The 25,402-nt window shown below is 41.7% G+C and overlaps 1 protein-coding gene across 1 annotated transcript in view; it reads right to left on the bottom strand.

The window, feature by feature from the left end:
* Positions 1 to 580: 580 nt before the first annotated feature.
* Positions 581 to 25,402, bottom strand: part of ARHGAP20 (Rho GTPase activating protein 20) — a 116,567-nt gene continuing 91,745 nt past the window's right edge. The window contains exons 10-15 of the mRNA XM_075592319.1: positions 19,087 to 19,265; positions 15,629 to 15,790; positions 14,530 to 14,639; positions 12,207 to 12,396; positions 10,484 to 10,598; positions 581 to 6,989 (exon numbers count right to left, since the gene is read on the bottom strand). Coding sequence (XP_075448434.1) covers positions 5,092 to 6,989; positions 10,484 to 10,598; positions 12,207 to 12,396; positions 14,530 to 14,639; positions 15,629 to 15,790; positions 19,087 to 19,265 — 2,654 coding nt within the window. The 3' untranslated portion in view covers positions 581 to 5,091. The remainder of the gene's footprint in view (positions 6,990 to 10,483; positions 10,599 to 12,206; positions 12,397 to 14,529; positions 14,640 to 15,628; positions 15,791 to 19,086; positions 19,266 to 25,402) is intronic.

Below are 25,402 nucleotides of genomic sequence, written 5' to 3'. Positions count from 1 at the left end.
GACGAAAAGTCACCTAATGCAGATGAGTCTTTGATTCTTGATTGGGTTTATCCTCTATATAAAGGTAGCAACTCGTCCGATAAAATTTATATATTTCTTAGCATTTTTTTATGTTTGCGGTTGTGTGTTGTGTGTGTGTGTGTGTGTATATGTATGTGTATGTGTGTGTATATATATATGTATATATATACAGGCATACCCCGCATTAACGTACGCAATGGGACCGGAGCATGTATGTAAAGCAAAAATGTACTTAAAGTGAAGCACTACCTTTTTCCCACTTATCGATACATGTAGAGTACTGCAATCGTCATATACATGCATAACTGATGTAAATATCGCATTTGTAACAGGCCCTATAGTCTCCCCGCTTGCGCACAGCTTCGGTACAGGTAGGGAGCCGGTATTGCTGTTCAGGACGTTCTCACAGGCGCATGCGTGAGCTGCCGTTTGCCTACTGAGTGAGATGTACTTACTCGCGAGTGTACTTAAAGTGAGTGTCCTTAAACCGGGGTATGCCTGTATATATATATTTATATCTCTTTTAGTCCCCCTTTGGATTGAATACACAAACACTCACTTTCTAATAATATTTTTTATTATATATAAATTAATACAGCATATCCAATTGAACAATTTACATTCTTAAATAACTGTGAAGGAGCTGAAACATGGTAAAAATATATTTGCTTTGGCACAATTGTGCTTTCACATGTGTTTTTCATTTTTGTGTGCTCAGGTACCCACAAGTTGCAGACTTTTTAATTTAATCATTTAATCGTTAAGCATACAAGTATACAGGCAATTTATGCTCAACACACCAGTAACTTAAGGGTTATTTTGGGCTTTAAATGGAGCCAAGTAAGAACAGTGCCTCCACTTCGGACACCCCTGATGAACCAAATCAGACTTGGGAAATGCGTAGGGTGGAGTTTGGCAATTCCCAGGCTGTTGTTTGGATCCGCCAGCGAGGACGACATAGGAGAGAGCCTCTCCATCACGTGGTTGCGTGCCAGAACCCAGAGCGGAAGTGAGATGCTGTTTGGCTGTGATTCTAAGAAGGAGAGACTCTGCGAGTGAAATGAGGAAGGGAGGTCAGCATACTTCTGATACACCACGGACCGGGATCTCGGAACAAGACTACAGCTTACTCAGACATGTCAAAACTAGAGATGTGGAATATTTGAGTGCGTTTTTGTCCATCTCTTTTAGCATTGGTTTACAATTAAAGTACTATACTATGCAGGCTACATTGGTATGCCTGTGACAGGTTGGATTCCCTAGCTGATAGCTATGCTAGGAAAACCTATGTGCAGCTGCTGAGTCCAGCGGGTAGTTGGTTAAATCTTAGCCTGAGAGCAGCTTGGGATAATTAGCCGGCACTCAGCTTCCTCATCAAGAGGGTTTAAAAGCTCAAAGGAGACTCTAGTCCTGGGTCCTGTCTGAACCAGGGAGACAGATGCGGGAACTCTGATGCCTGCCACAAGGTCGGTTACATTGGGACACTTACCCAGGCTCTTTGTTTTTATCCTGGATTTGAACCACCCTTTCTGGGAAAAGGTCAAAGCCCTGCTCAGGACTTATTTTTTCGTTTGTTTATATATGCTGAAGTTAAAGCTCTGTTATTTTGTGCATTTTGTGGCTGAATAAAAAGCCTATTCAGATCATGCACGTGTCTTCGCAGTCTTACTACATCAGTGTCCTTCTGTTTTTTAGTACTACAAATGATTGCAAGCAGTTGGGAGAACTACTTGAGGAGGAGGCACCCTACTCGCCTTAACCACCTACTGTACATATCCAAGGATAATTTCTGGACTTTATAGACTAATGGACATTTTAAGTATGGTACACGTAACAGGGTACCTTCCCTGTTGATGTATTTGTGCAGGACAACCTGTGTGGAGAGCTTGAGCCCAGCACTGATCAGGTTAATTCAGAGGAGACTGTTCTAATTAACCTGTTCATCTGGCTTGTTAGCTCCTTTAAAAAGCCTGCAGCATTGACTGCAGGGAGAATCTCTAGCACAGAAGAGTCTGTGCTGCTAGAGAGATTCCAGGAAGCATTGGTCACTGGATCGCGCCAGAGAGAACCTCCACAAACACCACCATAGACCATGAACTGATGTGGAGAGCACCCAACTACAGGTACCTCTCTTTGGACTGGGGTCAAACGGTTGTTAAGAGGCCTATCCTTCCAGCCCTCTGTGCACATCTTCTACATATGGTGTCAGAAGTTGGGATGAGAGGAGGCCCTTGAATTTCAAAGGGGTCCCAGAGACCGTGAGGGAAAATGGTTGTGCTTTTGTTTCCTAGTTACTGCAACAGGAGTGAAAGTGTAAAAACCACGTGCAGAGGTGATCAGGGACCAACATGGATTTTTAAACTCAGGGTGTTTTCCTTTGAACACCTACTTTTTGTGCTACCGATGCGCTCCATTTGTCACCCTCCCCGGGAGGTAGAGATAAGGCTCTGTTTTAGATTTGTTTGAGTGGGAAGATATTTTAGAAGCCACTGCAAAGCCTTCTATATGTATGGTAATAAAGGTAACTAACAACCAAATTGTACATACTGTAGATGGCATCGGACCCCCTTAAGGCTGCATGGTATCTCAAATTCATACCCTTCAGTATGTTGAATGGGGGCATGGAGGGAGAGGAACACTGCTGCACATTTTGTGGACATGCCTATGAATTATGCCATGCTGGAAGAAAACAGGATCTGTGATCACATTGGTAGTAGATTCATATGTCCCATCAGATCCATGAGTTTGCCTCTTGAGCTGACCCATATCAGGGAAAGACAAACATAATAACAAACTTTACACTTGCTGTCAACTTCCAGACGTGAGATAATAAGAGCGTAGTGCAGGACCAATCCCTGAGCGAAGTTAAAAATTCAATAGAGGAAACAATGATACTGGAAAAGTTAACACTAAAGGCAGATTTATGCTAACCTGGGAACCATGCTCGAAGTATCACCAAAAAGGAAGATATATATATATATATATATGTGTACAGAGCCGCCGACAGGGGGGGAGAGTCGGGACAAGTGCCCTGGGCCTGGCTGTTGGTGTCCTGACTGGCTGGCGATGGTAGTTGAGCCCTGCCAGAGGTCGGTTCCAACTTGTGCATCCAGCTGCTGTGCCTCTTGGCCCTGGCTCTCCACCGCTGCTGCCCCGAGCCTGCCTTTCTCCCTCACTGTCCCGCGTTAGGCCTCGCTCTGATGTCGGTGCACATGGAAAGCTGGGCTTAGCTTCCGGCGCGTGCACTGTCATGAGAGTGAGGGCGGGCGTGGGACAGTGAAGGAGGCAGGACCGGGGCAGCAGTGTGGGAGAACTGGCACCCGGTGGCAACAAGAGGCATGGCAGCTGGATGCACAAGTTGGGCCCGACCTCTGGCCGGGCCTAACTTCCAGCGCCAGCTGGACGGGCCCCCCACAGCCACCAGCAAGAGAGGCCCGGCGCGGAAAAGTGAGAGAGGCCCGCAGCAGCTGGGAAGAGAGACAATCCCCAAGGTAAGTATAAAAATGTATTTGGGGGGTAGTGTAAGTATGTATTTGAGGGGTGGGGAAGTGTAAGTATTTATTTGGGGGGTAGTGTAAGTATGTTTTTTGGGGGCAGTGTAAGAATGTATTTGGGGGTGTAATGTATGTATTGGGGGTTGTGTAAATATGTATTTGGCGGGCTAGTGTACAGTAAGTTGGTATTTGGGGGGGGAGTGTAAGAATATATTCGGGGAGGGATTGTGGGGGGAATTGTGTGTGGGGCCAGGGATGGAGGAAGGAATGAGTGAGGATTGAGAGGGAGGTAATTGAGAGAGGGTTGAGGGGGGGAGAGAGAGTGAGGAAGAGAGGGGGGTAAGAGTTAGATGGTGGGAGAGAAATAGAGGAGTGGGTTTGCCAGACTGACGACACAGGGGGGAGGGGGTCACAATACCGCACACACGGGGGTGGAGGGAGGGCAGTCGAAACTGTAGTCCTGGGCCCCGGGAAATCTGGAGGGGGCCCTGTAAATGTATTTATATGTATACATAACAAGATCACAAAACAGACTTGATTAATCATAAGTACATAAATATCTAGATTGTATAACTCTTTTCATCATGCTGGCATTAGGCTAGCTAGTCATACATATCAATAGTTTCATTGTATTCTATTATCATCTTTTCAGTACAATTGGTATAATGTCCCTGATATTTAATGACACTGCATGGATCTTTTTCTCTGCAGACAATGCCATTTATTTTTCGCCTTTACTTTCGTGTTGACAATTAAACTACAGCTGTGCATTTCAATTGCAGTTGGAATACAAATGAAACAATCACAGCAAGTAGTTTATTTCTTGCTACTGGATGGTGTTAGAGAGAAACCATGAAATGTATGACATTATGATACAATGGATTTATTACTATATATAATAGAATACATATATATATATTATTATCAGTGCCGTAACAACAAATAGAACTTATAAAGTTAGCAGCAGTTTCTGCAAGTACAAAAATACACATCTTTTAATAATAGCATAACATAATAATGGCAAATTACATCAGGACATATACAGACTCATGAAGCATTTTAGATTTGGATTTACTTTAAATATATTATAATATGACTTAAACAGGATAAACAACATAACACAATTAACATGGCTTGGTAGTACATAATGCAACACAAACATTTCACAATTTTAAATATAACAGGGCATCTCAATACACAAACATCACTGACTGACTGATTTCTACTTCAGATTTGTTACGTATGCAATATTTCATTTGTTATAAGAAGAGAATGGCTATTAACTAACTAGCCTTTGCTTGCAGATAAACCAATACAAAATAGAAAGACTTGTTCAGAGAATATACTGGGGTGCGTATTGCAATTTGCGCAGACTAAAAATCTTACGTATAGCACTGTTTCCCAAGTATGACTTTTATAGTTCAGATGATAAACTTCCTTCAAACATTATGAGGAAGTGTAAATACTGTAGAATTCCTGTTAACTCCATGTAACCCATTATGCTCACTCACACACATTAGACATGTACAAACTAATTAGCAGAAATGCATTCTGGAATACTGTTGTATCAACACTCTTACACATAAGACTCCTCTGCAAAACACCTTTGGTCTATTTCTTCAAACTTAGGATCACTACAGCATTTTGTTTGCCATTCTACATTGTTCTGAATCATGGCATTATCACATTCCTCAGTCTTTTTATGATTTTTAGGCATGTCAGTCTGAAAGAAAAAGTCTTCCGTGGTCGTTGTAAGTTTTGGTGAAACACAAAAGTTTTTCTCTAGATCACAATTGGCAACTTTAGATTCAGTGTCCATGTTAGAAGGCAAAATCTTATTTTTCTTGAAACTGGCAACTCGAATGCTGATGTCTTTACCAACTGTAGTCTTTGTTGTATCATCCTTCATACGAAAGTTTCCATCATCACCAAAATGGACTGCTTGCTCACGAGAGCACTTCAGATTGGAATTCGGGATTTGGGTTTCCTCTACATTGAACGAGTTTGTAGACTTTCTTCTGTTTGTCTGACCAAACAATGCAATGTTCTGACCAAAAAAAAATGTTTGAGGGATAAGCGTGTTCTCTTGGTGATGTGAAGATATCTCAATGTTTATGGACACAGGAGAAGGTAAAAGAAAAGAGCTGCATTCCATTTCATTTTCACTGTTGCCATTTCTGTCAACAACATCTTGGTCTATTTCAAGATGCTTGACTGCAAGTTTCCTGTCACTGACGTCTTCACAAAAGAAAGGGGAGCAACTTAGAAGAGTATTCTCCTTACAGTCCCTAGGTCTTTGCACTCCATTGTGGTCCTTGTGTTCAGAGTCTGTTTTGAGCATAGTTCTATTTTCCTGAACTAAGAAAACTTCTGAAATGTTCGATGTACTTGTCTGTAGTTCTTCAGTGGTTACATGTAGAACAGTTTTGTTTTTTTCTTCTAGTCTTGTTGCTTTCTCCTTTTTTCTCAGTGACCAGTTTTTCATAGTATAAGTGCCATTTTTTAACCATGTACTGGGATGAATACTAACAGGATTTTTTTGACATGGCCACACAATATCCTCTTTTCCAGTAAATGGCGAGTTGCCGTTGTTATACTGCTTAGAGTTGGCATCTTCATTCAAAGTAACCCCTGAAAAAGAATTGACACTAAGGAAATCTGGAGTAAGTTCTACCGGCTTTTTATATGAACGCAAAGTGCAGTCCAAAGGGGAAGATACTTCATTGGCAGTTAACACTGAATAATCAGAAAACTGTGAAAAAGCGCTATCCAAGGAGCTCAACGAAGAACCTGATGGAGAAGTTCCAGGAGAAGACAAGCTGGAACAACTCGTCCGGGAGCAAATGTTTAATCTCAGTGGAGAAGGTGGTAAAAGCCTATTTGTAGTGTTCTTTTTGTCAACTGTTTGCTTTTTACTGCTGCTCTTAGCTACATCGATCCCCAAAGTTACACTGCGATTAATAAGCTTTTGACCTTCTACTTGTAAGTAGCGATGCTGCTTCAGATAGTCATCTGCTGACTGGGACAGAACAGCATCACAGCTGCTCTTACGTGCTGCATTCTCATGGGGACACTCATTGAGCTGACTGAACCTGGACACAAGGATTCCTATGGTCGGTTCAGAGCATCGCCGGTTTCGTCTCAAATCTTTCAGAGCATCTGAAACTGTTGTTGATGAGTATCCAGAAGTACTGGAGCAGAGGGATTCATTTTCAGACTGTTCATGGTACGCAGATTTCTGGTGTAACCCTGCAGATGTTCTCAAAGGATTTGATCTGCAAGAGTGTTTGGTTTGAGCTTCCTCCGCATCGGGATGGTCCAGGTCGCAGTCGCTCAAAGTCAAAACTGAATCTCTACTCCTGGTATCGTGACCAAGGTTTTTGGTTAGGTTACTAAATGGTGAATCGACATCATCATTCAGTTCATTCTCCAGACTATCATATGAAGAGTCAATATGTTGAAAAGTGCAAATATCTGAAATAGAAAAAAGTTGCAGATTAGATTTCTTGAGCAATAATAATTTCGGCGTGTTTCAACGTGTCAAATAAAAAGTATTCCTTATTAATAACAAACAAAAGAACATTTTTAAAAATCTAGCACGTTGGTTCCTTCAATCCAGGCTTGTAAAAAGCATTTTGGATACTGAAACTGGGGCAAAAAATAAAACTGGTTTTACCAAAGGAAAAAAGACATAGCAAGTAATGGGGATTTTTTCCTTTGATAAATCTGGTTGTGGTTTTTGTCCGTTATTCGCATAGATGCTTTGATAAATAGCCTCTGTGTGCTTGCTAGCAAATAATCAATAAAGAGAGGGAGTGGCTCAGTGAGTAAAGACACTGACTGGCACGGGAGCCTGGTTCAAGTCCTGGTGTCGGCTCCTTGTGACCTTGGGCAAGTCACTTTATCTCCATGTGCCTAAGGCACCAAAAACATAGATTGTAAGCTCTACAGGGCAGGGACTGTGCGTGCAAAATGTCTCTGTAAAGCGCTACGTAAAACTAGCAACGCTATACAAGAACATGCTATTATTATTATAATCAACAAAAAAGCTAACAATGTAAGTTACTTCCTCCTGTGGGTTATTTATCAAGGTATTTTCAGCACCAATTTTGCCCAATTTAGTAGATGTAGGAATCTGAACAATAGAGCTCCTAACGTGATAATAATAACGGGTTATTTTCCGAGGTTAATGCATATCAACAAAGCTAATAATATGCAAAAACACCCAGAGAAAGCGAGAGAGAGCTACAGTAACACATTTATACATGTCAAGAGATACATGTGATATACATTTGAATATGCAAAGTATATTCAAATGATTTAAATGAGCATATTTCCCAGGTATCTCGGCTGCATCTCACGTGTCTTCCCAGGAATCACTCCATGGGTTGTGTAAAGGAGTGGTTTGAGAGGTATACAAGTCAATGAGGACTTTAATGAAATAATACCCTCTCCGTCTTTGCTCGCAAACCAAAACCCATTTTTTCATGGTCTGGATGGGAGTAACGCCACCTTTCGGTATGACTTAACTCAGGGGTGCTCAACTCCAGTCCTGAAGCTCCATCCCTCCCCCACAACAGGTCAGGTTTCCAGGATATCCCTGCTTCAGCACAGGTGGCTCAGTCTTTGACTAAGCCTCCGACTGAGCCACCTTGTGCTGAAGCGGGGATATCCTGAATACCTGATCTGTTAGGGGGGCTTCAGAACTGGAGTTGAGCACCCTTGACTTAACCTTAACAAACCTTTGTGGATAGGCCCTGTTAATAGGGGGTGGGGGAAGCCTCTTTTGCCTACAATTATCACTAACGACCACTACATTTAATTCAAAGCTCTTTTTGGACGAAAACAGGACTATATTATTGGCCTCTGAAAATATGTTAAGGAAAATCGTGACATTAACAACCAGGTAAGTCGCTTATTTATGAGATTTCTGGAGGATTGTATAAGAAATTACCCTACATTCACTGTTTTTTTTTTTTTAACCAATAGCTTACACATTGAACTAGTATAACATTACACATCTCTAATTGTGAGGAAGCAATTCTGTGAGTTTTACAAGTTGGTAGAGTGTACGTGATGCTAACAGTTTTAAACAGTGAGCGGTCAATACTAAAAATATCATAGGGCTCTTTATTGGCATCTGTGAAAACCAGAACCTTAACTTTCACACTCTTTATTTCCTCAATATATTACTACTAATCTTCAAAACAGTTACATAGTGTTCAGTAAGGTTTCTCTTTCCCGAGAACAGGGTTATCCATTTAAAATAATAATAATAATAATTTTTAACTTATGACTTTGTTTTTCCAATTTTCTGTTTAAAATCAGATATTAATGGTTCAGAGCCGCAAAGCTCCCGTAACACAGGGCTCATAACGTCATGTTATAAAAATCTGTAACGGACGTCTTGTTCCCTGAGGTTAACACCAATCCACAAAGCTAATTATATGCAAAAACAACGGCGGTTAGTGATCTCATTAGCATAGACTTAAGCATGCTAAATAAGCACTGCCTCGAGTTAGCTTAAAGCAGCAGACCAAGCTGCCATTCTACCCTCCCCCCTTTAATATGCGCATGAATACAATCCACACAATGATAAGTAATTAGCTAAGTTGCCGATCGATCCATTCTCCTGTGATCGATCGGCGAAGATTCGGCTCTGGGGTTCACTAAATGTCTGTCAGTGCAGCAGAAGAGGACCAAAGATGCAAAGTTCTGTGGGGAAGATCATGTGACCAGGCAGTCACTAAATACACAATTGGTGCATTGCTAGAGAATGGGCAGGGCTCAAAAAGGTGTGTGCCAGAGCCTGTTTCAGAAGAGGAAGGGGATGTGACTTTGTAAATGGTTCCTATAGGAACAAAAAAACGCTTGTTACGTTATAATACATTAAAAATGTCTTTAAAAAGTTTTTTTTTAAATGCTACAAGTATTTTCTCATAGTACAGAACTGATTTATTTAAAAAAAACAAAAAAAAAACACAGGTAGGATATTGCTTGAACTGCAGATTTAACACGACTCACATTACACCTGTTTTACCTAAAGGTGGCGTTATCTCCCTCCAGACCCTGACATATGCGGTAGAGGGGGATTGAGGGGGAAGGGAGAGAGAGCTCATATATGCTGGGATATATACTAATTGGATGTGCAAAGTATATTTAAATTACTCCTATTAGCATATATCGCAGTTGTCCCCTAATCTCCTTTCATCTCCTCTCCAGCAAAACCCATATCTCAAGGTCTGGAGGGAGCTAACATCACCTTTTGGTAACTGCATCATTACATCCCTGCACTAACTATAGCTTCGCTCTATGGGTTGGCATTGTTACTGGGAGCACATCTTTGCATCTCATAAGCACTAACGTCCAGTATAGCTAATGCAAGGGCATGTTATGGCTCAAATCAACAAGTAACGCTGTGTTACTGATAGCCCTTAAAGGTGCGTTAACTAAAATCTTGTCCAGCATAGGGAAACCGCTTCACAGCATTTTGAATAAGGGCCAAAAGGTCTATATTGTCTGCAGCGGCCCTAAATAAATGGGGATTTTCAGTTAGAAAATCCAGTTGATCACCCACTTCAGCTGATATGGAATAGGCAACTATAGTTTTTATATGTCCTGTGGAAGGAACAGCTCTAGGCACATACTCTCCTTCCCAGAGTCAGATCTTTCCAATTTTTAAGACATACAAGGTGAACGTTGTGTAATTTTTGCTTTTGAGCCATCCTTCTTCCATGACTGGATTCTTCCGTCTTTACTTTGCACACTTTATTTGCAGTCCAATAAAGTCTGAATCCAATTCAGATTACGTCACCCGGGAGTCAGTTGCGACCACGTGATCATTACCGAAGCAATAACATGGTCGTGATTACTGAAGTCTGCTGGCACTCGGAAAAGTTAAGCGCACCTTTACTAGAAAACTGGATTTTGTTATTAATTATTTTGCATAGAATCGTGTTCATATTTACCCGAGTTGTCTTCTCTGTTATCATCTTTTGCTGACAAGTTAGCATATAATAATGAAATGTCTTCTCCAAAAATCATGCAGCAGTTCTCTATAAGGAACTGTACAAGGACTGAAACCTGTGGGAAAGACAACATTGGCATGTTCAGCCCAGCATTAAGAAGTTCTAAGGCATTACTATGCATTTTGAACTGGAAATGAAGACCCACGTATTTTATGTGTTACTGCTTGTATTTGCTAGCATGTTAATCACTATTAAAGACTGTCAAAGAGCTTACAACATACTTTATTGCTGGCATCTATTACTGAAGGATATAAAGTGACTTGTGAAAGGCCACACAGCGCATGGTTAGGTCTGAAACCACTGTCACCCCCCCTCTAAAAGTGTTCAATGACTCCATATAGGCCCAGATTCACAGAGGTCCGTTATTGACTTATTGAGGCGTTAAGTGCTTTTCTTGGCCAGAAATGGCATTGAGTCAAGTACAGTATTGTACTGTATTGGCATTGAGTCAAGTACGGTTGGTGCAAAAGAGATGTTCCCTCATTAACACATCCCCTTCCTGGGAGCCGCAGCGTTCGCGCACCCCCTCCCCAGAAGGCACGGCTTCAAATGACATTGCGAGTTACGTCATGTGACCCCCACCGTGTCATTTGACGCGCATTGCCATGGCGATGCGTGACATCACCCCGCGGGCGAAGACCCGGCTGCCAGTAGGTGTGTGGTTACAGAGGCCTTAAATTAAATGCCTGGGGGAAGAGCCCGGGGCCTCTGCAACAGCCCGCGCTCCCCCTGTAAATTCTCCCGAGCCCCCAGTTTGCGCATAGCTGTGTTAGATCATACCTAAAGGTGGCGTTAATCTTCTTTGCTAGAGTGCAAAGTGCTATACCTACCTCCCCAAACGCACGTTTAAACAACACGTGGAGAGACGCCAATGCACAAAAGGACCACACTTGAGATACATGCTAATTTGTATATGCAATGCATATTCAAATGATTTAAATGTCCATATTTCCACGGTATTTCCGTTTTGTGCACAGGTGTGCTGAGAAGGTATATACAATATACAGAAGCACTTGCGACTCCCCCTTTCCTCCCCCAAAAAACGGGCACTCCTAGGAAATATGGTAATAGGAGTCATTATCTCTCTCTCCCCCCTCTCTCATCCCCCTCTCTCTCTCTTTCTACCCCAAGTCATATTATTTCAGGTTAACGCAAGGTAGAGCTAAATTAAAATGGCGTTAAACCTGTGTTAATAAGATATGCAGCTTTTGTTTTCGCATCTAATAAGCTTTGTGGATATGTGTTAACCTCATGGAAAATAACATCTCAATATTAGCACGGAGTTAACGGACCTCTGTACCTCTGGGTCTTAGTGCTTTATATAAAAATCATGTACATGTTGCCTAAAAAATGCATTTAGAACTCACTTCAGTCCATGTTTAGAATACATTCTTCTTTTAGGTCAATTACTGAAGTACTGAAAGGGGCTCTGGCATGCAACTAGTATTACCAAGACTACAATTCCTTACCATTTACAAGCGTAAGAATTACAAGACACTGATATTTGTGATGAAGTGCAAAATAGTACTTGGCATTTACCTCTTTGCTGCCAGAACGGCTGACAATGTGTTGCAGGCAACCAAACAACAAGTGATCCCATATAGAGTAACACAAATTGCTGAGTCTATGTTTACTTTCAAAAACCGGTGATGACAAATTGTACCTTTCTTGTGAACTCGCCCTCTGTCTCTGCACTGGAAGGGCTGGGCAGCCACAGCAGACTGGGAGCGATACATACTGCTAAATTAAAGGCCGTCATTTGGTTGGTCTCAGAACGTTGTTCTATGCAGTGTAAGACTCCAAACACGTAACGCAGCAACATAACATTAGCTTGTGGCAGCTTCTCGAGTAACCTACAATCCCAAAGCAAAGTAACAATTACAATCAGACGGCTTCCATATATGCTTTGTTTTTAACATATTCTCTTACATTAGCGCAGTGCATTCATCTATCCAGCCACCTTAAAACAGCTCTGATGAATGCATACCGTTCTGACTTTGTAAATGTTTAAATGTCAAAATGTATTAACATACTGTTCAGATGTACAGTAGCAGGTGTTATTGCGCCAGTTAACGCCAGGAAAGATACAGTTACTTCTCATTTTCAAGTATGCACCCATATACAGTAATATATATATATATATATATATATATATATATATATATATATATATATATATATTACTGTATATGGGTATATATATATATATATATATATATATATATATATATATATATATATATATAGCACACACAGACAGACACACAGACACACAGACAGACACACAGACAGACACACAGACAGACACACAGACAGACACACAGACAGACACACAGACAGACACACAGACAGACACACAGACAGACACACAGACAGACACACAGACAGACACACAGACAGACACACAGACAGACACACAGACAGACACACAGACAGACACACAGACAGACACACAGACAGACACACAGACAGACACACAGACAGACAGACACACAGACAGACACACAGACAGACACACAGACAGACACACAGACAGACACACAGACAGACACACAGACAGACACACAGACAGACACACAGACAGACACACAGACAGACACACAGACAGACACACAGACAGACACACAGACAGACACACAGACAGACACACAGACAGACACACAGACAGACACACAGACAGACACACAGACAGACACACAGACAGACACACAGACAGACACACAGACAGACACACAGACAGACACACAGACAGACACACAGACAGACACACAGACAGACACACAGACAGACACACAGACAGACACACAGACAGACACACAGACAGACACACAGACAGACACACAGACAGACACACAGACAGACACACAGACAGACACACAGACAGACACACAGACAGACACACAGACAGACACACAGACAGACACACAGACAGACACACAGACAGACACACAGACAGACACACAGACAGACACACAGACAGACACACAGACAGACACACAGACAGACACACAGACAGACACACAGACAGACACACAGACAGACACACAGACAGACACACAGACAGACACACAGACAGACACACAGACAGACACACAGACAGACACACAGACAGACACACAGACAGACACACAGACACACAGACAGACAGACAGACACACAGACACACAGACAGACACACAGACACACAGACAGACACACAGACAGACACACAGACACACAGACAGACACACAGACACACAGACAGACACACAGACACACAGACAGACACACAGACACACAGACAGACACACAGACACACAGACAGACACACAGACACACAGACAGACACACAGACACACAGACAGACACACAGACACACAGACAGACACACAGACACACAGACACACACACACAGACACACAGACACACACACACAGACACACAGACACACAGACAGACACACAGACACACAGACACACAGACAGACACACAGACAGACACACAGACACACAGACAGACACACAGACAGACACACAGACAGACACACAGACAGACACACAGACAGACACACAGACAGACACACACACACACACACAGACTGTATAAAGCTTACTTTTCTAAAGAGTTTACAATCTAGTAGGGATGGAATGTACAGTAAATACTTGAAAGAAGAGAAAACAATGCTGAAAGATCCAGTACATGAGATGTTTCTGGGAGGCTCAGGACTACTAACTCTCAGCAATTTGACGAAATACAAGATTCATGCTATGGAATATGCACATACAGAAATAAAATGAGTCCTTTGTGCATCGCTTACAACATTTGGAGCTGAAAATGTTTTATAATAGTTCTGAGAACCTTCTATACCCATGAAATATTGTATCAAAAACAAAGTACAGCTGAAAATGTTCATCATTTATGTGTATTTATAAACAAGTTACCTCTAATCTCTATGTACTGTATGTGTGTATGTGTCTAAATCACAACTAAATCATTGAAATCCTTACTTTTTAATGGCTTTTTTTTTCTCTAACTGGTTTCCTTGATCCATTACAGAAACCCACTTGTCATAGAGTTTGGATGAAAATATACTGCCTGGGATGTTCCGAAGAAAATCCTTATTCAGGGAGAAAAAAAGTCATGCAAGTTAGAAACCACGTGAAAAAAAAAAGGCAAAATATTCACACAATCGTGGGCATTCTTGTAATGTAAACACTTAACAAGAGCATGTTTAAACTAAATCTATATTTTGCCATAAACAAAAAGCAAAAGAAGAGATAAAGGTTCATGAGGACTGTAAAATGATGAAATCTAATGAACTCTGTAGAATTTGGTGTCTTATGTACGGTATCAAATTATTTTGACCAAATTAAGTGATAACCACAGTCCTCAACAAGTTCCTGCTTGTTAATATAATTATTTTTTTTAAAGATTTGGTAGCATAAACATGAATTTTTAGGCATTTCAAGCATAAGTGCCGGGTGTCCTGTCATTTACGCGCGTGGGTGTGGGGCATTGAGCTGTTAGATTTTTTTGTTTACATAAGCGCCAAGCGCCGGTGAGCGTGTGTGCCTGCGCACGAGCGCGCGCGCACCGCGTGAGCAGGGACTTACATATATCCATATATGTAAGTAACCGCAGCATGCGCCGCACGCTTAGCGCTAGCGGGGATGCAGCCTTATACTGGAGACCGAAACACCTAAACAAATGAAGTGCTACAGCAAAAATAAGAAAGATACAGAGAGTATACATATTCTAAAAAAAGCTAAATCACATTTTCTTTGGTCGCTTTTCTAAACGTTTTGCTGCACGAGGTGCCAGAAAGTGTTGGCAGGCAACGATTTAAATAAAAGTATAGTTGCATTGTAAACTTATAATCAATGGTAACATTGAAAAGCACATGGGATCACCATGATTTAATTATATTAATTCAGAGGGAGTGTTTGCTAGAACTAGATAGCCTGCAATTTGGTGATTCAATGAAACAGAAAACAGGGTGTCCAGTGGGAGCAAGACTCATGTAATAGGTTTTACAGATGCAGTCACATTGCTGAAAGTGAGCGATGGTGCAGAAATGCAATGAAAGTTTCCCTAACATCTGGATACCTTAAACACTGAAGCTGTAACAAATATGGATTCGCAGGCAAAGTTAACTTCACATCCTGCACTGAGTCTCTCCTTCATTTCCTTGCACGATTTTGCATTAGCCGAGCGCCTGAAGATACCTCTTGTAAAAGGTCCCTCTTGACACAGGAAAGAGAGCATATCCTAAAAATAAGACGGGAATCAATGTTAAAGCCGCAGCCAGTGCTGGCCGCCATTTTATTTTTGCAATTGTTATGATTAAAATCTGATGTTTCATTCAGGAGATATACAGTAAGCATTTGAAATATTACGTGTATGGGAGCATCAAATGAAGTTTTCCCCAGAGCCCATTGCAGAATAGAAGTACCCCATGGTAACCTCAGAAACTAGAGCAGCGGTGCGCAAACTGGGGGGTGCGAGATTATCTGCGGGGGGCGCAGGGTTTACAGAGGCCCGCACGCTTTCCGAAGGCACTTAAATTAAGGGCCGGGGAAGCGGCGAAGGCCCTTGTAAACCACACTTACCTTGGCTCCGGCGGCTTCTTAGACGTTGCCATGGCGACGTACCGAGGTAAGAGGGGCCACCAACAGGTTAGGTTTTCAGGATATCCCTGCGTCAGCACAGGTGGCTCAATCAGTCAAAGACTGAGCCACTGATTGAGCCACCTGTGCTGAAGCAGGGATTTCCTGAAAACGACATCTTGGTGGCCCTTGAGGATTGGAGTTTGCTCTCTCTGGTTTAGGCCATTCAAATGCTGCATTGCGTGGGTGACCTTTAAGGTGGGATCCTAAGATGTGGAGAGCAGGTACTTGGCTGAGGGTAATATAGAGCCTTAGAGGTAGGGGTCTGTGATAAAAAAAACATGGAATCCTTTAACTTTGGTTTAGATTTTTAAGCTGCAGACAGTGCTTCCAAAGTCATGAACAAACTCTGTAATTTACAAGAGTATTTAGTAATTCATACAACGCATAAATATAGATTTCTTCCTATATACTGTAAGGCAGAGGTGCACAAATGTCTGATGCTGCGGTCCCCTGCATCCACTCCCCTGGTGCTCGCGCCCCCCTTACCTGCCCGTCGGCGTCAGCGGTGTCATGTGATGTGACGCGTTGCTATGGCAACGGGCGTCAACTCAGGTTCATGTGACGCCGCGTTGCCATGTCAATGCGCCATCTAAAGCCAGCTGAACCTCAGTAAGTTCAGTTGCAAATTACGCGATCCCCCTGCATTTAATTTAAATGCCTTGGGGACGAACGCGGGGCCTCTGCAACCGCCTGCGCCCCCCCCCAGAAAATCCTGCGTCCCCCAGTTTGCGCACCGCTGCTGTAAGGTGCCCTTTTATTCTGTGTTCCAGGTGCCTATGTCTAAGCCAATATGAATTGCTAAATGTATCCAACCATCTCTGACACATACAGTGATTAGTGTAAATGAAGCCTAACTTATTATGTTACATACAGTTACATTTAGTGGCAGCTGTATGAACAAGATATCTATTCGTTGAGTTAACCTTGCTTTTGCCAGGAGCCTGGTCCAAGCCAGTGCTAGTAAAAAAAAATGTGAGTATATGGAGTACAGTAGTTCAAACTCATTGTGGTTTTTATGATGTACAAACTGGAAATGGAATCTGTGCATTTTAAGAAATGCCTATTTAGCCTGCGTCAAAGGGCCACGTCCACAGAGCTACGTAACTCAGGCCGTTACCAAAATCAGTAACGTACATTATTTTGCCTGAGGTAAATGCAAGTCCCCCATATGCAAAAGCAACAGCCATTGTTTATCGCCTTAGCATAGGCCTAAAATCATATTAAGTTAGCACAACCTTGCATTAGCTTCAAGGAACATGGCTTTAAGTCTGTCTTACTTCCAACCAGATCCGGAAATATGGGTTTTATTGGATAGATGGTATGAAGTCCTCTTTTTTTAGTACCCAGTGACTTGTATTTCTCCCCCCCCAAACCCTCTTTTATACAATATGTGGAGACCTACCTGGAAACTAAAAGAACATATCTGAGATCCCTGGGAAATATGGTAATTTTAGTAATTTGAATATAATTTGCATTTTCCCCCAGGTATCTCATATTTCAGGTCTGGATGGGAGTAACGCCACATTAGGTATTTGACTAATATCACGTTAAATCCCTGTATTAACCTTAATGGACCTATGTGGAGAGGTGTTATTTGGGGGATTGCCTCTTTCGCATATAATAATTACTAATGGCCGTTAGTGACAATTAACACAATGCCCTTTCTGGTTGTGAAAAAGGACATAATATTACGTTATTGAGCTTTGAAGATACACATAAAAGAATAATGTGACATTAAGGTAGATTTGCATCACGGTAACTCACTTAATCAAGCTGTGTGGATCTGGGCCTAAGGAAGGAATTCAATGTATTTCGAAGCAGCCATTATCAGATCAAAACCACCATAGGCGTCAAAGTAGTGTGTGGGCGCACAGCAGGCACGGACCAGGTCACGTGGCGAATGAAAAAATATTTATTGATGCTGCATATTAAAAAATGGTGGAGGGTACAATACTCCTACGCGTTTCGTGCTTGTAAGCACTTTATCAAGGATCAAAGATAAAGTGCCTACAAGCACGAAACGCGTAGGAGTATTGTACCTCCACCATTTTTTAATATGCAGCATCAATAAATATTTTTTCATTCGCCACGTGACCTGTTCCTTGTCTGCTGTGCGCCCACACACACTACTCTTGGACATCGTTGGACTTCTGGAAGAGGCTGCACACCTGTGGACGCTAAGGGGTAACAGTGAGTACTCAATTCTTTATATGGGACATTCCAAGGAGGAGGAAAAGTTATTATACTTTTGTCCCACACCTTCAGGCATTATTCAGTTATTTATGCCAAGATCGAGTACTACACTCTTAACGCATATACCCCCTCATCTGTCTACATTCACATGGATTAATGGTGGGACCAAGCATTTGAGCTTCCACATATCCAAACATATCACCATAGGCGTCAGTAGGAGTTTTCACCCAATAATGGCACGAACGTCCGCTTTACACTACATTGAATTACTCCTACGGTAACTTCATATATTTTTTAATGTCTATTTAATTTTACAAGTTTAGACAATATTGTTTTACTTTATGTAATTTACGAGCACAGTTTGCGTACCATTCTGGGTCATTTTCTTATACTTTTGTAGCATGAGATGTACTATTAACATAGCGTGTGATTAGTGGGTTTGCTACAGTACCTTATGTAAATCTGGACTACTATAGCAAAAAGTAATACTAGTTACATAGTTACATGAACCTGAAAAAACGCCCTATGTATCACAAAATCGCAAGCGGCTTTTTGTGGAAAAATGACATGCTTTTTTATTATTGTTTTAACAGATGATACATGCGAAGTCGTCTGCAATTTGTCTTGTTGTGTGTGATGCAATAAGTTTTTTGGGAAATGTCTTCTACATTTAGTGCAATAGGTCCGGTGCTTTCTACTTACCAAGACAGGCTTGGGCAGGTTGTCATTCTCGCAGATGGCTGGCAGTGAAAGTCCAAACAGCTTCCCAGGAGCTAAAGAGGTTGGCGACAGCGGTGCATTATCCAGCTGAGTGTTTGAACCACGCCAAAAGGTCCAGTTTATGATGGACCTTTTCCTTTTAAATGGCTTCTGGCTTGGATCTGGGGAAAAAGTGAGAGGGTTTAATGGAAGAGTTATTCTGCTGCAAATTTTTTTTTGTTTTTAGGTGGTTACCATGACAATGTAATAAAAACGGTATGAAGCTTTTCTGGCACGACTTACTCATTTCTGCATGGAGAATTGCTCTCATCGTGTAACGCAAATTACATAATGCACTGTTACTATGTGGCACTTCTATACAAGTGTTTCAGCCACAATGCTGTCTTTTGGTTTTCTATATTATTTACCTTTTTAAATGTGATTGTAGGATGTTGGCTACAAAGGAATGCATCATTCATTTAAATGTCCTGTTCCTGGATTTACATTGAGCAATTCTTCCTTTAACGAACGATAGCATCAGAATCTGATATCTCTACATTCCCGTTTTATTACCTAGCATCTGGCGTTTGTGGGTTTGATTCACCAGAGATTTAAACTGTGGAATTTGCATAAGCAACCAGCAAACCTCTGTGCATGCAATTTTTCTATTTGGAGAGGTTAGCTTGCTCAATTGATGATTAGCAAACATTAACCATTGCACATAACTGGCATATACTGTAACTGGGTGTGCACGTGGTGTTTCTGATTAAGAAAGAGGGTTAGTGTGCTGTGTGAGAAGAGGGGATCCATGTGCAGTGTGTGTTGCGTAAAAGGGTATTTATGATGTGTGAGGATGAATGTGGAGTACAGTATGTAAGACGAGGATGAGTGTTATAGTGTGTGTATCTGACGAGAAGGGTGAGCGTATTATGTGTGTAAATAAGGAGAGGACGAGTGAAGTATGAACAGCAGAGATGCTCCTGCAATTTACAAAATCCTTTAGGCGCGCCCCTGCTCAAAAAAGGTTGAGAAACCCTGCTCTAGACTGATGTGAGATTAGTAATATACTCTTTAAATGGAAGCCATAGCCAATTACACATTCCCAATTTCCTCTTTTTAATGCTCCCGGAGCCCCAATTTGTACCAAATTTGCCAATAGGTAGGACCCATAAAAGTTGGGAAGCTCCAACCCATCTTCTGTTAACAGAAAGTATGATTTTTTGAGATTTTTGCCTTGATTCTTTGCCCTTCTATAAATGTTATTTATGATTTTATTTAATACAAAAAGTTTTCTGTTCCTAAATTATTTGGAGCGTAAGAAATAAATAATTTGACAAAGGGACTATTTTCATTTTAATCACATTAACTTTACCGTTTGAATTCAATTGCATCCCACCTAGACAAATTGTTCTCAGCCCTTACTAACGTCGGGGCAAAATCGAGATTGTATATTCTTCTATCGTCAGTATTAATATGAATGCCCAGATACTGTATTTAAACTCTCTAATCCTGGTGACCGGGGCTTCCGCTGTAGGGATAAATGGTTGAGAGTTGCTTAGTGATTAAAAAATGTCTGATTTAGCCCAAAATACCTAATTGCCGGATGCTTGACTGAAAATTGTTATTACTCTCATTAATTATTCATAAATAAAGTTAAGGTTACTGGTGCATCATCAGCAAATACTGTAGTGATATCTTATGTTCTATACCAACCTGCCCTCAATCCAACACTCTGGGAATATTTCCGTATAATTTGTGCCAAAATCTTAATGGCCAATTGTAGGAGATGTGTGGAGAGGTATGCAATGGAGACCGGTTGTACGGTGAAATTAAAATAAGACTTTATTGCACCTGTTCTTTTTACATGGCAAAACATTAAAAATAAATAAAATAAAGGCCTACTCCACTTTGGAGTATATCTACACCTTTACTCCAGCCCTCTCTAACTGGGTGGGTAGCTAAGCTAATTACCACCCCTAACACACACACACACACACACACACACACACACACACACACACACACACACACACACACACACACACACACACACACACACACACACACACACACACACACACACCAACAAGAAAGTCTCTTATCTGTTCTTGTAGCTGTAGGGGAAGGCCTCTCTTATCTCATGTGTGCTATGGAAATGTCAATGTGCTATGGAAATGTCACCCTTGTGTGCTATGGAAATGTCAATGTCCAGGTATGGAGAGGTCTTGTCTCCTTGTCTTGCTGTCAGTATACAGTCCTTTTGTGTGCATCAAGACATATTTTCCTCTGGTCAGTGCAGTTGTGGGCTAAGGAAATCTCTTTCCTGTTTCTTAGATCAGGCTTTTTCTAACAGAACTAATCAGACAGGTGGAGTCTGGTTGATTGACAAAAATAGGATTTTTGGTGCACAGCCAATAGAGTGGGTCACAAAAATTGAGTGAATAAAATCTAAATCTTTATTGGTTCATAGTTAAAAAAACGGAGGTTTAACAACCTTCTACGCGTTTCGTGCGTATAGCACTTTATCAAGGAGATTTCCCCTGCGGCTGACGATCTTCTCTTTGTAGGCAGACTGTATGGCGACAGTCGCAGAGCGTTTACGCAAATAGCTTTCTCTCGCCATCTTTCCATGGACTCCATTTTAGCACTAAATGCCCATTCCTTGTAACCCTTGCTCAGGTCTTGCAAAGCCTCTGTCAGCTTACTTTTGAATTCTGTCTGATGTCCGGAATCTATATCCTAGACTCATGCCATTTCATGGTATGACTTAAAGAGCATTCAAGAATAGCTATTTGAGTTTTCAGCTCTTGAAGCTGTCCTTCTGCACTTCTTTTTCCACTCAATACAGTTGCCAGTTCAGCTTCTTTGGAATTGAGTTGGAATTCTACATCCATTTCCAGTGAACTTCCTATCTTTTCAGCTTCATCCGATAAGGATTCTTCTGGTTTTGATTCTGCACTCATACCTTTGTTTGTTGCCTGTTGGGCAGCTGAAGGTTTAGCTAGTGCTTGCTCAGGCGATTCAAACTTTGCAATCTCGTTTTGCAGTTGAGCAGTGTCCCCAGCTCTCAATGTACCCTTGTCTTCATGGGCATTAGTCGCTGTGGGATACCGATGCTTGGGCAGGGCCAATACCTTTACCTCTAGTGGAGACACCTGTTAAAACACTGTTTTAATTCTGTAACTTTTTTCTCCATCTTCATCTTTTCAGACTCCAAGGTTGTAACCACTGACCGTAAAGTCTTTGAATAATCTCTCTATCCCTGCAGTACTGTAATCTAATTTCTCATTCTTTCAAGCTCTTCCACTTCTAGGCTTTTCTGCAAGTTTAATTCATCCGTGAGATATCTCTGTTTCTTGAGTGCATCCTGCAATTCTCCTCTCAGGGTCTTTATTTCTTCACTGTGCTTTCTCTGAGGTTGCTTCCACATATACTTCATTGTATTGTGGAGCACTGTGAATTTCTTCGATAGGGCCACAGCTGCTTGCCACAGTTTCTGGGCCTTCTTGTGCTCCCTCTTGTACCGTCACTGGGCCTCTAAGCTTGACCTCCAGCGAAGCTCTGGTGTTGTTCAGGGTAGCCCTCAGTTCCTTATGCTGCTCTGCGGGGACACACTGGGTAATCAGATGTCTCTGCAGCACTTGTACTTCTTTAGCAGCCTGCAGATTTTCTTCCTGCAGAGTTCACTGCTTTTCCTCTGCATTCTGGAGGTGTGTACGCAGACCTTGCAGTTGGTTCTGCAAAAGGTGCTCTGCTTGTGTGTTGCTCCAATGCTTCAAACTTTGCATCTTCCAATTATTTCTCTAATTTTTGTAGCTCATGCAGCTTTTCCTTCTTTTCATTGACGTGGTCTGTCAAATCAGAATTTTCTTCTTTCAGCCTTGTATTTTCTCTTTTTTCAGTCTCTGTAATATTCAGGGCCTCCTTCTAGTCCTCCTTCCATTTACGCACTTATGATTTGAGACTCCTAGTCTCCTGGCGTGAGACTTCTATCTCTAGGTTAAGGGTCTGAAGCTCCTTCTGAGAGACTTTGAGATCCATATTAAGCCTGCTGACCTCTTTTAGAGAGATGTCCAGCTCTCCTGTTAAGTTCCCTTTTAGAGACTTCCAGTTCTGTGCGGCAACTGCTTATCTCTTGGTGTGGGGCATCCAGTGCTATGCGGAGAATATGAACCTCATTCTGCGATATGTCCACCTCTGTCCGGACACGGTTGACCTCCTGGTGTGAGGCATTCAGTTCTATGCGGAGAGTGTGAACCTCATTCTGAGAGACTTCCACCTCTCTATGGCAATTGCGAACCTCTTTCTGAAAGACTGTAATCTCTTTCAGTGCCTCATACTTCTGATTCAGATTAGCAATGATTCAGTTAAATCATTAGTGAAGTACCCCGCTACAGCTGAATAGAATAAGTGTATGTGGGATAAGGTGCTAATGGGTGATGTAGTAGGTAAATATGAAAGAGCAAGAACCCACTAGAAGCACTCAATATCCCCTAATTGTATAGTGATGAATTTAAAAATATTCTTTAATGCTATGCTGGTTAAAATAATGGGTATAAAATTCAACAATGGACACACATATATATAGACCCTGTGATGAGTATATAGGATACTCCGGGCCAGTATATTTGGGGAAACGTTTGAGGTATATTAGATCAGAACGTTCCCAGGGATCCGATATGCAGTATTCCCTATAGGTGGTAGTTGGTTATATACTGGTATAGGGGGGGAGCTGACTGATAGCCTGTCTAAAGTACCAGACAGGTCACAGGGTAATAATGTGAGGAGGTGTAGATCTAATCACAATTGCTGCGTACCAGCAAAAGGATCAGCACAGTATATCTAATGTGTGCTCACTTTGCATAAAGTGGTGGGTCCTATAAGGAAGCGGTGATGTAGGCTCTATATGTGAACCCACATCTACACACCTAACAATAGCTAAGTGGCTCCAAAGATGGAAGAGCTAGCTATTGTACACAGAGCAAAAATGGAAAGGTGTATAGATTCCTATAGACAGTGTGGTTATCTGTATACCTGTGCGCATATTTATGAATGCGCTTCCACTGCCAGGAATTCTACTACCATTATGATCTCTGTATAGTGTGGTTGACCTTTCTATTGAATTAGAGAAGTTGCCCAGGTGGATATATATTGAAGCATGCAAAGTGAAGATACTGCCAATATGTAGAGATATATACACAGATAACTGATTGCTGACTGAGCATATGATTAAATGACCCAATGATGACTTGGCCAGTCACACATGCTGCATAAATGTGCTCACAGTATTTACCTCAAGTAGAGCTTGTAAACTCCATACATATGGAGAGCTACTGTCACTAATTAACATATACACTGTAGCTAACCTACTCCTAGGAACGGTGTGGCTGTTGGTATGCCTATGCACATATTCATGAATGTGCTACCACCGTTAGGAGTCTATAATTACTGATGTCACAGTGAAACAAATGAAAATCAGATAGCTCTCCCCTCACCAGATATCCCCGAGTCACCACTTGGACTCCTGCCCACTTTTGAGGGAAGTGCACACGGGCCGTCTGGCAGCTGTATGCTGTGATACTGGAAATGCTGCCACGTGAATGCTGACGGCGCGCGTGCACGTGACGGGTGCCGACGCGCGCGTTTCGCGATTGGAAACGCTTTCTCAAGGCTAGGTTATATAACCAACTACCACCTATAGGGAATACTGCATATCGGATCCCTGGGAACGTTCTGATCTAATATACCTCAAACGTTTCCCCAAATATACTGGCCCGGAGTATCCTATATACTCATCACAGGGTCTATATATATGTGTGTCCATTGTTGAATTTTATACCTATTATTGTATCCAGCATAGCATTAAAGAATATTTTTAAATTTATCACTATACAATTAGGGGATATTGAGTGCTTCTAGTGGGTTCTTGCTCTTTCATATTTAGCAATGATTCAGTCAGACTTTCACTGTTTTTTCACCATGGTGGCATTAGTAGCATTTGCAGTATCTAGCTCATTCTTTAGATCCCCCAATTCGGTCCTGGGCAAAGAGTAAATTGTGAGCATATTCTTCTGTAGCTTCGCGTTATTTTTCTGTAGCTCAGTGTAATCATCTATCTTCAGTTTCAATTGTTCCCGGAGCATATCACAGTCATGTCTGACAGTTTGAGGGCATCTTCAGGGCTGGTCAAGGGATCGTCACTTATTGGTTCCGTCTCCGCTTCCCTGGTATGGTTGGTTGAGGGTTTCTCAATGTCTTTCCTGTTTCTTAGATCAGGCTTTTTCTAACAGTCCTAATCAGCCAGGTGGAGTCTGGTTGA

Source organism: Ascaphus truei, chromosome 3 (genome assembly GCF_040206685.1).
Source record: "Ascaphus truei isolate aAscTru1 chromosome 3, aAscTru1.hap1, whole genome shotgun sequence".
In the NCBI taxonomy this organism is placed as follows: domain Eukaryota; kingdom Metazoa; phylum Chordata; class Amphibia; order Anura; family Ascaphidae; genus Ascaphus; species Ascaphus truei.
This window is presented reverse-complemented; position numbering and strand designations above follow the sequence as displayed.